This window comes from Canis lupus, chromosome 18 (assembly GCF_003254725.2).
Source record: "Canis lupus dingo isolate Sandy chromosome 18, ASM325472v2, whole genome shotgun sequence".
In the NCBI taxonomy this organism is placed as follows: domain Eukaryota; kingdom Metazoa; phylum Chordata; class Mammalia; order Carnivora; family Canidae; genus Canis; species Canis lupus.
This window is the reverse complement of record NC_064260.1, coordinates 42,953,439-42,966,856: the sequence shown is the minus strand read 5'-3', so window position 1 is coordinate 42,966,856 and position 13,418 is coordinate 42,953,439. Positions and strand designations below refer to the sequence as shown.

Genomic DNA, 13,418 nt, shown 5'->3' with positions numbered 1-13,418 from the left:
CAGCTCCCCCCTCTCCACCATGGCAGATAACGCCCCCCGGATCAGGTCAGGCTCTGGAACAATGAAAGGCTGCAGAACCATCCAATTTTGCAGACCAGCTAACTGAGTCACTCATTAAGCAGTGAGTGTCTTTCTGGGGAGGCAGAGATGGCTGATCTTAGGACTCTTATCTACATACATTCAGGAAGCCATCAGCTGACATCGTTGGACAAAGGGTGAGCAGGAGAAGAGGGATCTTTTCTCTCTTAACTTTTCCTTCCTTCTAACTACATGCTGACAAGATTCCAGTTTAAATTCTTGGAATTTCCACTGTATCTCCATTTTGGAGGAAAAGCCCTTCTGGGCTCCTTCAGGGCCTTCCCACAAGAGAGCCGTGAAGGTAGGCAGCACAAGCTGACCTACGAGTAAGGGCCAGGCCCCCCCACCCCAGGATAGCTACAGCTGGCAGCAGAGGGAGCCCAGGACTTCCATGGCAGGCACCAGCCCCTCATTTCTAGCTGCTTCTGGGGACTCCTCCAGCTGTGCCCTGTAGGAAGCAGTGGTTGCCTCGGGTGTATTATTGACCCAGCACTTTTTCTCAAAATTTTCAGTCCTCATTAATAAATTAAGTGATAAGAGGATCAGTACCAGGTTCCTACTTTCTAACTGGCCCCTGGGGAGGGTCTGTCTCTGGGCTACAGCTCTGAGCAGCATGGTCCCTCAGGCACTGTCCACAGATTCTCCTTGGACCACGAGCACACTTCTTGGGGACAGCATCCCCCCTCTAGTGCTCCCTCTTCTCTCCTCACCCCGCTGTGTCCAGACACCATGGCCAGGATGGGAAAAAGCCACAGGATGTCCTAGTTTGTTCTCAATCAAGACTAAGAGCAGATGTTTTGTTCTCTTCCTTAGCCATAGAATATTTTCCTCAAATGAATTTGTGCAAAAGCTCAATGCATAAAGCAGATCAAAGAGGAGATGCTGTGGCTGAGGAGAGGCACCCAGAGAGCCCCAGAGCAGTCTGAGGGCACCGCTTGAGAGTCCATCTGAAGCAGGTGGAAGGGACAGGCCTCTAGCAGCTGTGCCCTTCCCCCTTCCCAAACTCACCCAGGCCTTTCACTGCTCCTGCTGCTGGAGTGGACAGTGAAGACAGTCTCATTTAGCTGGTCCCAGTAGTACTCAACACCAGAGTTTAAGGCCCTGAAAATCAGTTGGGAAGGGTGGAGGGGGAAAGGTGGAGAACATTAGAGAGAGAATGGCCAGAACTCCTTACACTTCCTGAGCTTTGGCCCAGCAGTCCTCTTTTGTCTCTCCTAGGGCTGAGCTGAGACCAGGACTAGAGATTCCCACCAGGATGCTCAGTGCTGGAGCAATGTGGATGACTCTCCAGCAGCCCAAATGCCTGTAGTGGTGGGGTTTTAGCCTCTTCCTTCCTCTGAACAATGCCTAACCAGCTCCTTCTTGGGACTAAGAGATAGCTAAAAAACAGCCACACTTTACATAGGCAGTGGGTTGAGTGGTTTTCAGACATAAAGAAAGGAGCTAAGATGGCAAATGAGAGGCTGGGGAGGCCCTGGAGAGACAGGGTGCCATGGACAGCCCTGCCTAAAGTGTGGGCTTAGTGCTTTGAAAGGGAGAAAGCATGGGTTCTTGTTACTGGGTCTTCTCTGATGCCAGGGGTGGGTGGGTTGGGGGGAAGGCCAAGAGGAAGGAAAATGAGACACCTTACCATTATTAATTGGCCTTGAGCTCAGAAATCTAAGCAGGGGAAAGCCACCACTGAGCCAGAATGGCCCACATGGCTTTCTGTTCTAGAGCTTGAGCCTCCTTTGCCAGGGCAGGCTGAGAAGCAGCTGGGAAAGGTGCTCCTAGAACCAAAAATGGCCCATGAGTGCCCCAGAGCCTCCTACTAGGGTAGGAGACAGAGAGCCTTGAGTGGCCACTGGCCGCACCGCTGGCAGCAGAGAGGAGTTTCTATCTGTCCAGTTCTCTAGTTGCCAACCTTGCCCTGCTTCCTCCTTTCCCTGTAATGGACCATCAAGCAGTTTCTCCCAATCTCACATGGGAACTGCCACCAGAAGGGATGCAGTAGCTTCTCAAGTTTCTACAATGACCTGCCACCCAGGCAGGAATTCTGTTACACAGACTGCTCTGCTTTTAAGGATTCCTTCCTGGAAGAGGTGTTACCGAGCAGTTGCTGTGGTTGAGGGTGGGGTATGGGTGGTGAAGGTGGAGACAGGAGATGGGGAAGAGGTGTCTGAGCTCATCAGAACTCTGGTGTCCCAGGGACATCCGGCTGGCTCCGTCGGGAGAGCATGCAACTCTTCACCTTGGGGTAGTGAGTTTGAGACCAATGTTGGGCATAGAGCTCATTTCACAAAAAAACAGGGCAGCCCCGGTGGTGCAGTGGTTTAGTGCCTCCTGCAGCCTGAGGTGTGTGATCCTGGAGACCCGGGATCGAGTCCCACGTCGGGCTTCCTGCATGGAGCCTGCTTCTCCCTCTGCCAGTGTCTCTGCCTCTCTCTCTCTCTCTCTGAATAAATAAATAAATCTTTAAAAACAAAAACAAAAACAAAACCCTGGTGGCCCTGTGGAGACTGTAAGAGACCCAGCCCTGCTCCTAAATGGGACACAGCATGCACATGTGCTTGAAGAACTGTGCCCCCCTCATCCATATACTGGAGCCTTACCCCACAGGGTGACTGTAGCTGGAGGGTCTTTAGGAGGTAATTCAGGTTACATGAGGCTGTAAGGGTGGGACTACAATCCAATAGGACTGTGGCTTTATAAGAAGAGTGAGAAAGTGGGATGCCTGGCTGGCTCAGTCAGTGGAGTGTGAGACTCTTGATCTCGGGGTTGTAAAGTTCAAGCCTCACGTTGGGTGTAGACATTACTTAAAAATAAACTCTTAAAAAACAAGAAGAGTCGGGGATCCCTGGGTGGCGCAGCGGTTTAGCGCCTGCCTTTGGCCCAGGGCGCGATCCTGGAGACCTGGGATTGAGTCCCACGTCGGGCTCCCAGTGCATGGAGCCTGCTTCTCCCTCTGCCTATGTCTCTGCCTCTCTCTCTCTCTCTCTCTCTCTCTGTGACTATCATAAATAAGTAAAAATTAAAAAAAAAATAAAGTAAAAATAATATTCTTAAAACAAAAAAACAAAAACAAAAACAAAAAAAAAACAAGAAGAGTAAGAAAGACCCCCCGCCCTTCCTTCCTTCCTTCCCTCCTTCTCTCCCTCCCTCCCTCCCTTCCTCCCTCCTTCTCCCTACCATGTGAGGACACAGTGAGAAGACAGCCTTTATCAGAACCCAACCCTGCTGGCCCCTGATTTCAGACTTCCAGCCTCCAGAACTGTGAGGAAATAAATTTCTGTTAAGGCCCCTGGTCTATGGTGTTCTGCTATGGCTACCCAAGCTAAGACAAGCTCCAACAAAAGCCAACTTTTCAACCTAGAGGCGTTGGTCACCTTCCTTTAATGGCAGCACTTCTTCAGTCAAGAGCAGAGAAACCAAAGCCCGTGGGTCATAAGGAAAAGGCCAGCCGTAGGGGAGTGATGTCAGGATTAGCCAGGGTAGAAACCTGATAGGACCAGGATGACAAGGTATTGTGTGTCAGGTGGCTGTGTTATTGCAGGTGAAAGGGAACAAGCCTAGCTCAGAGCCCCTCATCGTGAGGGTCATGAAGATTCTGGAGACTGGGCTTCACCTGAGGGCAAACAAGCGTCTCCGGAGGGAAACAAAAACAAAAACAAAAACAAAAACAAAAACAGAGCCAGACACAGTGCTCTTCCTTTTCTGCTCTCAGCTACCCCCTGGGGGCCTTCGGGGCTGCAGATTTGGTGTGATCTTCAGACCATCCCTTTAAAAAGCTCCTTTCTTTTCAAAACATTCAGCTATTTCTATGGGTGTTGTCTGAGGCAGCAGGGGCACTGCAGCGCAGAGGTGACAGGAAAGGACCTTCCACGAGGGAAGAGGCAAATGGCCAGAGGTCAAAAGCAGAGGCCTCCAAAAACAGTCATTACTGAAGCTTTTGATGAGCAAATCCTGGCTGCATGAGGCCCTGTGTAAAGCCAGCTGCCAGGGAGCCTCTGATTTATAAACCTGTCAAGATTTATTGACAGGTGGCAGTACCATCTGGGGCCCTGCCAAATACTTCCTCTGTAATTCCTGCTAGCCAGGGCTGGTTAGTGACAACAAACTGTCCACATTAGACCTACACTGAGCCATGTGCTGTGTGACCAGGAACCTTCCTTCCGGTCTTAGAAGACAGGCCACCGGAAGGCCCACTCTCTGGGCTGGGACTGTTAGTGTGATGCTGATGGTCAAAGGGTCTCCTAAAACACTTTCCATCTGGCAGTATGCACTGTCAGCTCAGAGCTGCGGATTCGGGACATTCAGTGATAGGGTCAATGGTCAAAGAGAACGAGACAACGGAGACTGGCAGATGTGCTGCTCTGTGCCACCCATCTTTTCTGCCCCCACCAACAGGTCTACTATAGCCCTGACTTGTTCTACTTTCTGTGGTCAGAGCAACATGTTTTGGAAAGTTTGGTTAAAATTCCAGGTACTGGACCAAGGATAAGAGCTAAAGACACCCTCTCTGGCTACTGAAACTCAGCCTTTAATACTCAGTATTACTGATTTCCTTCTATAAGCTAAAGAACACTTCAACCACCTCCTTTCTCCTTGGGTTTTAGCAAGGATCAATGAGTCACTGTTTGCTCTGCATTCTTCCTGGAAGCCAGGAAAACACACGAAGGGATAAGGAAGCATGGGAAGGCTGATCAGGTGAGTCTTTTCAAATGGACTTCTACTTCACACCTGGCTTCCTTCTGCAGCATCTGTAAGCTGTGCTTTCTGGGCTTGGCTAAGTGACTCCCTCACAGCTGGGACCTCCTGGGCTCCCTGAACACAGCTAGGAGCCAGCCTGGATTCCTTGGTGGTAACCACACTCTCAAGCAGAATATGGCTCTGGACTTCTCACCTTTTTTTTTTTCCCCCAAGATTTTATTTTTAAGTAATCTCTACACCCAATGTGGGGCTTAAATTCACAACTCCTAGATCAAGAGCTGCACACTCCACCAACTGAGCCAGCCAGGTGCCCCTGAACTTCTCCACTTCTAGGGAATATTCCCTTTGAGAACATTCTTCTTTCATCTATCACTTACATGGCTGTCTCTTTGGAAAGAAGGACAGGCATTTATCCCTGCTCTCCATAACGTAGGAAAAAGTTGGCACCTGGATCTTGTGGAACAGCCTGAAAGATGAAGTGTCTATGGCTCCCCTTTTGATTTAGGGGTGTGCCTTTCCCTTCTCTGGTCAGTGAGGCTTGACTACAGTCGCTGTTTATAGCAGTAGCTTTGTCTTCAGGGATAGAGTGGGGGCCTTGTCAGGGGTCCCACACCTAGCCAGGGGGCCAGACGCCCCACAGGCCCGGCCTAGTTTCTTCTGGCATGAGTCCCTCAATTCTGTCTTCAGAGCTGACTCTGAGAAGCAGTGGTCTTCCCAGCAACACCTCCCCCCCATTTGTAGGGCTGATCTATGAAGCCGGAAGTGAGCAAGCTCCCCCTCACATCAATCTGGTACTTCACACCCACTATGGTTATCGGTGGGGGTGTTGGCTGGGCTGGCAGTCAGCCAGAGGCACAGCAGCAGCTTGGGAGGAGTGGCAGGAGGGGGAGCAAAGCAACGGAGAAAGGAGTGCCTCACAGCTAGGAAGGGTGAGGTGACCGGGCTATCAGCCACCCTAACGGCTTTGTATAGGGGCTACAAGGCCAGCTATTCGTCTCCTCACCTGTCATCAAAATTTCTTTCCCTGGAACGATAGGAGTATTTCCTACAGCCTTGTTCTACTGTCAGTGGGGTTTTAGTGCCACCAAGAGATGCCCAAGGGGCTGGTGAACTCTGTCTTTGGGCTTGGAGCGAGTGTGGAGGCTAAGACAATGGAGGAGAAAAGAAGAGCAGGACTGAGAGCACAAAACGAGGTGCGGCTGCCTGTGTCCACGGACAAAGGTAGACAAGCACCTGTTCTGGAGGAAGGGCTTTAACCCTGGCCCGGCTGGCTATGCCCTCGGGAACAGGTGTGCCAGAGCCGTGTCAAAGGGGGAAGGGCGGTGAGTATCAGGCAGCTGCCTCCTGGAGAAACAACAACCCTGAGCTCCTACTGCCATATTCGTTTGTTCTCCTTGTTCTCGGCCAGATACCAACCACAGACTGTTCGAAAGATGTGAATGTTCTCGCCTCTCCACTCATTTCCCACCGTGTCGATCACCTGACTTGCTTAAATGCCTCAACGTGATCAAGAGCTGCATTCTTTACCTGAGGTCTTAAGAGAGTTATGAAATTATATGGGTGCTCTTATGGTATATTTTCCTGTATAAGAGTGCACAATGTTTCCATCACAATTTTAAAGACATTTGTGATAGAAAAAAGGTTAAGAAATCAGCTGTAGGAAAGAGCTCTGCCTTGGAAAGTCAGGAAGCCTAATTCTATCACTGATCTGCTGGAAGGCCTGGGGTGAGTCTTCCCTTCTTTACCTGAATACTGTGGTCTTCCCTACCTGAAGCCAAATCCCACAGATACAAAGGGGACTGAGAAGTGGAGAGACTCTGAACAACTTAGGACAAAGTCATGTCTGTCTTAATTTACTTGGTTCCCTCAGATATGCAGCCCTAAGGTTTGGGACATTTGCCAGAATGACCCAGAATTCAAGAGAAACAGCAACCCCAAATGGGCAGGCCAAGCTAGCTCTCTCTTGAGCCAACACAAGTTGGCCTGCGATAGGCCACTGTCCATGGTGTCAAATGCTAGTGTCCCCTTGCTCCTGGAAAAGGCCTGAGTTCCTGAGGCTACATATCCCAGGCAGTCCAGGATGGCTCCAGCCTGCTGACGCTGGATGTTGAAGACGACATATGGGGAGAAAAGAGAGAAGAGAGGCCAAAGCCAGCTTCATGTTTGGCTGAGGTGTCTGTGACTCACACCAAGTGCGGAGGCCGGGGTTTCAGACATAAAAGCCTTTGTGGGACCACGATGAACCGGAGGTAGAGATTCTGCAGGTCACTCTTGCAAGGGAAGGGGCTGGGAGTTTGGCTGGGACAAAGGTTTAGTGGCTAGAACTACAGACAAGACAATAATGTTGAGGAAGGAGGTCTTGGAGAAACAGGGAAAGAAAGACCTATAACTAGTGTTGGTAAGAATAAAATGATGGTCCAGAATTCTGTGCCAGTTTTGGAGAGGATGCCTATCAGAGTCCTCTTATGAACTCCTAAGAGGGTGAGATAAAATAATCAGTCTCATGTGCTTTGGGGAGAAAGAACAAGCTCAGAGCAGACTAATCCCAGAACTACGGTCAGGCCAAGGGGAGGGCAGAGACGGAAAGACCCAGCGCCGGGACTAACAGCGGCACAGTCGTCAGAGAGACAGGCTCAGTTCTGGAAAGGCATACGGACCTGCTAAGAGAGGCCCTCTGGACAGAGAGCCTGAGAAGAGTGCGGCTTGGCGGAACCACAGTCTCAGACAACAGCCTCTCTTTGGGAAGGACTCCGAAAATGCAGGATGGTATCAAAGAGCTGCCCTTAGACCTGGGTTTCCTTTCCCCTGAGCCACTGACCTAGCTCAGCTGACAAGGGCTCAGTCACCAGTCACCTACCAGGCACAGAACTGACCCAAATACACACCCCAGGAAAAAAATCACCAAAGGCCCTATCAAAAGGCAATGCGGACATTTCCAATAGCCAGAGACCCTACCAGACCAGTCACGCCATGCTCTGTGATCTGCAGAACGCCCTGGGAGAAGACTCTGCACCAAGTGAAGGACAGCATGAGGACGGCCTGGAGGCAAAAGTGCCATTTAGTCGGTCGGAACCCTGTGGTGGCCCACGCAGCAATCAGCCTGATCTGCACGGAAGCACAGAGCTTCACGCGCCCCACCTGGCTGGGTCTGGAGACTGATGACAGACCTGGCGGACGCCCAGGGTCTGGAGTGAACGAACAGACCTCTAGCCTCCAAACCACCAGGGGAAGGGGTGTCATCAGGACCTACGACAGAAGTGCTTTGGCCCCCTGTCCCCTCGTAGCCCTTACTTCAAGACCAGACAACAATCATTTTGATTTTAAATGGAGATTTTCAATTTGCCTTCACTTTATGAAGCGCAAGCAGAAAGGAAAACAGGCAGGACACAGACCCAGGCTGCTAGAGATCAGTGGCCTGACAAATTAGGGCTTTAACAATACTCTATTTCCAATTTTATTTCTTAAGTTATGTCTATGGCATTTACACAAACCCAAGACCACCTGTTGAATTTTTCAAAAAGCATTTAGAAAAGAATCTTTGATATCTATGCTTTTGCCTGCAGGGAGACTTTACTATCACTAGGGAACCAGAGAACAAGAGAAAAACAAAGGAAAAGAATACTGCCTTAGATTTAAGAAGACATAACAACTAAACCAGTCTTTTGAAGATTTCTGGGACAGACAGCTAACCCTAACAGCCCTAAGGTAAAAGGACCTTCTATGGAGTGATGCACAGACTGAGGCAGGCTCTAGCAGAACTTTGATTTCCCATCAACAAGACCCCCACCTCATGGCCAGACCCTCAGATGATACCAATTACTACCGTCCTTAGCCTGAATGACCCCCCTCCCCACCCCCACCCCCCACTGCTGCCCACCCTGGGCCACTCACTCTGGTCGGCAGATCACCAGGTCTCCTTTGTTGGTACCATAGGCCAGGCCAAGCCCTGGCTCGGGCAGCCAACGGGCAGAGTTGATGCTGACATGTCTCCGCTGGTCAGCAGGCATGGGGTAAAGGACGTTGAAAACTCTCTGGGTTGGGGAGAAAAGAAGGAAGAAAAGAGAATTCAAGGAGAAATAATTTGTTACCAAGAATAACAAAGTCCCTTCTATGGCCAGAAGCAAGCTAACCACAGGGAGGAAAGGAGCCGGTCAACCTGGGAATGGAAGGCCTCTTACACATACAGGAGAACCTGCGGTAGCAGGGGAAGGCTGGGGCCCTCTTACTTTAGGAGGAAAGCTACAATTCTCTTGAGCAAGACTAGGGGCACACTTTGGCTTTTCCGCAGGAAGCTTCCTTGTGCTCTCCTTATAGCCTTTTAGCTCCTTTTAGCTCTCTCACTTCATGGCTTTAAGGCAGCCTCCTGGAAAGGCAGGCAGAGCTCTGCTGACCAGCAAGGCCTGTCCCTAACTTTCCCCTGACCAGACAAACCAGTGAGAGCCAAGCTCAACTGGGAGTCCCGTTACCATGGAAATCACAGCTCTCACAGCAATGGGGAATTGAAGGTGACAGGGGGGCGGGAGGGGGTGATAACACCAGAGAACATTCTTAATTCATCTAATTAAAAGCAATGTTAAAAATGCTATTGTTAAGGAAACCTAAAAGGTGCTCTACGATTGTAGGAAGCAGAGGAGAGGGGAATCTTGAACACACAGGTACATGATTTCTTTCTAGCTTATATAAATCACCAAGAAATAGATTGTTTCCATTTCTCCAAGGGAGAGAGTCCCCTTCAGTAGTTGGCTTGCTTCCAAAGCTCCTATTTTCTCAGGAGGCAGCTTAGCTGTGGCTAGGGTTTGGACGGGAGGTGAAAGAGAGTCTCCAATCTCTCTGGCCACTGCACTGCAAGATATTCCACAGGGCAGTGGGAGAATGAAGGATGGGGACTTTCTTTCGAGTTTAAAAACCCTGGGCTGGAGTCCTGACACTACTTCCCTAGAATAGCAACTTCTCCAGATCTCAGCTTAAAAAGAGATAGCACTTGGGGTGCCTGGGTGGTTCAGTCAGTCAAGCATCTGACTCCTGTTCTCAGCTCAGGTCTTGTTCTCAGGGTAGTGAGTTCAAGTCCCACCCCTAACCCCCCACCTCCCTCCAAAAAAGAGAGGACCAACATCCAAATAATTGGAGACATGAAAACATAAGATGTGTAGAAAATGCCTGGTACAGTGCAAGCTCATAAATGGTAAATGCTGCTATCATTATCTGCATCTGGGGCTTCAAAAAAGGTCATTAGGGTCTAGGAAAAGGAGGAAGCCAAGTATCTATCTTTTTTTTATTTTTATTTTTATTTTTTTTAATTTTATTTATGATAGTCACAGAGAGAGAGAGAGAGAGAGAGAGAGAGGCAGAGACACAGGCAGAGGGAGAAGCAGGCTCCATGCACCGGGAGCCCGACGTGGGATTCGATCCCGGGTCGATCCTGGGCCAAAGGCAGGCGCCAATCCGCTGTGCCACCCAGGGATCCCCCAAGTATCTATCTTGAGTTTTAGTCAACGTTTTCCCTTTTAGCCCCTTCAGGTTTTAATCTATAAAACAGGGATGAACTACGTCTGCCTTTCCCTGCCCCCTGATGGAAGAAAAAAAAATGGAAGACCAAATGAGATATGGTTTAAAAAGTAATATTCAAAATTGAATTTAGGGTGGTACAATAATTATTACTTTTCATATTATCTTGAGAGACTTAAAATTAAAAAAAAAAAAAGGAAAGAAGTAAATATTGAGCTAAGGGTCTGCTGCACATACACAAATTAAGTGATAAGAAGCTCTGGATGTGGGCATCCCGAGTGGCTCAGTGGTTTAGCGCCGCCTTCGGCCCAGGGCCTGATCCTGGAGACCTGGGATCAAGTCCCACGTCGGGCTTCCTGCATGGAGCCTGCTTCTCCCTCTGCCTGTGTCTCTGCCTCTTTCTCTCTGTGTCTCTCATGAATAGATAAATTTAAAAAAAAATCTTAAAAAAAAAAAAAAGAAGCTCTGGATGTGGGGCTTGTTCATGTGTCTTGGGTGTCTACCTGAAAGGCCTTCACCAGGATGGGCTCTATAATAGAGAGGAGAGCAAGCAGCACAAGTTCTCAACATACTGACACAGAGAATAATGTTGTGAATAATTTTCCAGATTTTGTAGTGCCAAGAAATGTGCCTGGGTGGCCAGTGGCACACCTCCAGAATGGCCCTGCTAAGGTCCTAAGGTTGAATGGGTCTCTTACAGAGATGGAATTGATTCTGTTTTGAGGCATAAGACTGATAGCCCCACAGCTGCTGCTTTAAGGACCTTCTATGCCCTCCCTTTCTGAATCAACTCCAAATGTAAGAAATAGCAAGAATCTTTGGTCTAACTGAGGAGACTACCAAAAAAGAGGCCAATGGAGTTTATGAATTTCTAAACTAGTCATGTAGAATATGGCTGCTTGACCTTCAGATTGTCTCTTCCTTGCACATATATATCTGGCAGGCGCCTTGAACAAGCCTATGGCTACTACTCTCCATGAAGATGGCAATACCTAGCTTTTCCCTATGTACGTAATCAACTCTTTTCCTTCAAATCAGGGGATGAAGTATGGTACCTTTACCCTTTCTCATAGAGGTTTTCCTTCCCAGAAGATAAACCAATGGTTTCTGTCCTCCTCATAAGCCATATGGTTAAATATGAGTTGGTGTATACACTCAGAGGACAAAGTGGCTGTGATCTAACCACTGTGGTAGGATCACTGTTTAATTTTCCTTCACCCCAAGGGCAGGTGGCATGAATGAGCAGACACCCAGGGTTAAGGAGGGATAGGTGTTAATTTCAGGGGATTAAATGAGGGGAGCTTTGGTCTTGGCCTGTGGCAGCCCTACAAAGCTTCACAAGGGATTCTCACCTAAAGTCACAATGATTCATAACTGCAGGGAGCTGGGCAGAGAAAGTAGCCTTGCAAGAAGAGGGATTATGTTAGTAAAATAGACGCTTTAAGGTTGTGCCGAATTTTTTGATGGAGGTCTCAAAGAAGAGAGTAGGCGAACTCTTCCAGAAATGTTCCAGACCAAGAAAGAAGCAAACATTGTCTCACATGTCACAAATTTACCTTTTATAGTTGTTGCAAAGGAATTAACAAATACTATCAATTTGCTTCTAAGTACAGGAACCTACTTTGGAGACAAAACCCTCAAGAGACCAGTATGAATGGATGACCCAGCTGAGACAAGGTCAGATGGACTGGGAAGAAGTAATAAAGGGTGAGACCCCCAGACCTTGCTGCACAGACGTTCACAACCTCTATGGCTACAGAAGTCATGGGGCATGGATTTGTCCTCTGACTACGGTAGTCCCCCCGGTCTTCCACCCCTGTCAAGTCCTTAAACATCATCCAAAGGGCAGCTCCCACGTGCCCATCTCTTCCAGTGTTTGGGTATTAGACTAAATCCTGCTTTGTGGCAGGAAGCCAGAAAATGCCACGTGAGGATCAGCAGCCACCAGGACTCCTAATAAGCACTCGCTTGCTTATCACACTCTAATGTGGGGGGTGGGAAGGAGGGCGATGAGAGCAAAACATACGGGGGTGGGTGGGAAATAAGAACACAGAAGGTGAAGGATGGGTAGGACTCAGACTTACAGTCCTGAGAGGCCATCCGGTCCAACACTCCCCATTTCACACATGCCTGAAACTAAAGGAGCCCGGAGAGAAACTGGCCCATTTTCAGAACCACTCAGATGTAGTTTTCCCTCCACATTCTCTGGCCAGAGCTCTCAAAGCACCTCGCCGAGAAGGGTATACTCCTCACAATTAGCCCTAGTGATGAGAATATCTCTTTGACGAGTTTCATTTTTTTTTATTTTTTATTTATTTATGATAATCACACACACACAGAGAGAGAGAGAGAGAGAGAGGGAAGGAGGGAGAGAGGCAGAGACACAGGCAGAGGGAGAAGCAGGCTCCATGCAGGGAGCCCGACGTGGGATTCGATCCCGGGGTCTCCAGGATCGCACCTTGGGCCAAAGGCAGGCGCTAAGCCGCTGCGCCACCCCGGGATCCCCTCGACAAGTTTCCTAATGCTGAGAGGGGCTTTGGTAGCTCTGGCTACTCCCACAACATTGGTGGTGTAGGCTAGCAGTCTTTCCAACCTAGTGACTGGGGGAATGGTCTCCTCTCAGATTCCAGTGGGGACCAGCTCTGGCTCCATAAACTCAAGGTTCATCAGCCCTCACCAGAAAGTCTGAGACAGTGTTAAGGGACAGCTCTGGCCTTCCCTTAAAATCACCCCAAATATATCTCAAGTAAAGGTTTCCTTAACACTCCTCAAGGACAAAGCTAGGTGGCCTGCCAAAAAAATCTCTTTTCCCTTCCTCTTCATGAAGCTGTACCACCAAATTCCATGACACTGGAGGAGGATTATCAGAACCTGGGGACCCTTTGTGGGGCTAAATGTAAAACCCAGCTGCTGATTCATGTTGGCAGAGTTCTGGTTTCACCTGTCTCAGCTACAGCTGCTTCCTGATAGATGACAAACACTGACAGCAACCCCTCTCCCCAAGCAGACTGTTCTCATTTCTGTCTAACATCTATGAAGGGAATTGGAATCAATAAGCTGGAAGGAGAGTCAGTGGAATCTCAGCACGTCACCAGATCTTCACAGTTCCAAGGGAGTGGGAGAAGATAATGATTCTTCCGCTTCTG

At 49.1% G+C, this 13,418-nt stretch overlaps 1 protein-coding gene across 1 annotated transcript in view; it reads right to left on the bottom strand.

The window, feature by feature from the left end:
• Window positions 1–13,418, bottom strand: part of AMBRA1 (autophagy and beclin 1 regulator 1) — a 170,132-nt gene that overhangs the window by 7,440 nt on the left and 149,274 nt on the right. Inside the window, 2 exon segments of the mRNA XM_025452015.3 lie at window positions 1,087–1,179; window positions 8,659–8,798. Of these exon segments, the coding sequence (XP_025307800.2) occupies window positions 1,087–1,179; window positions 8,659–8,798 (233 nt within the window).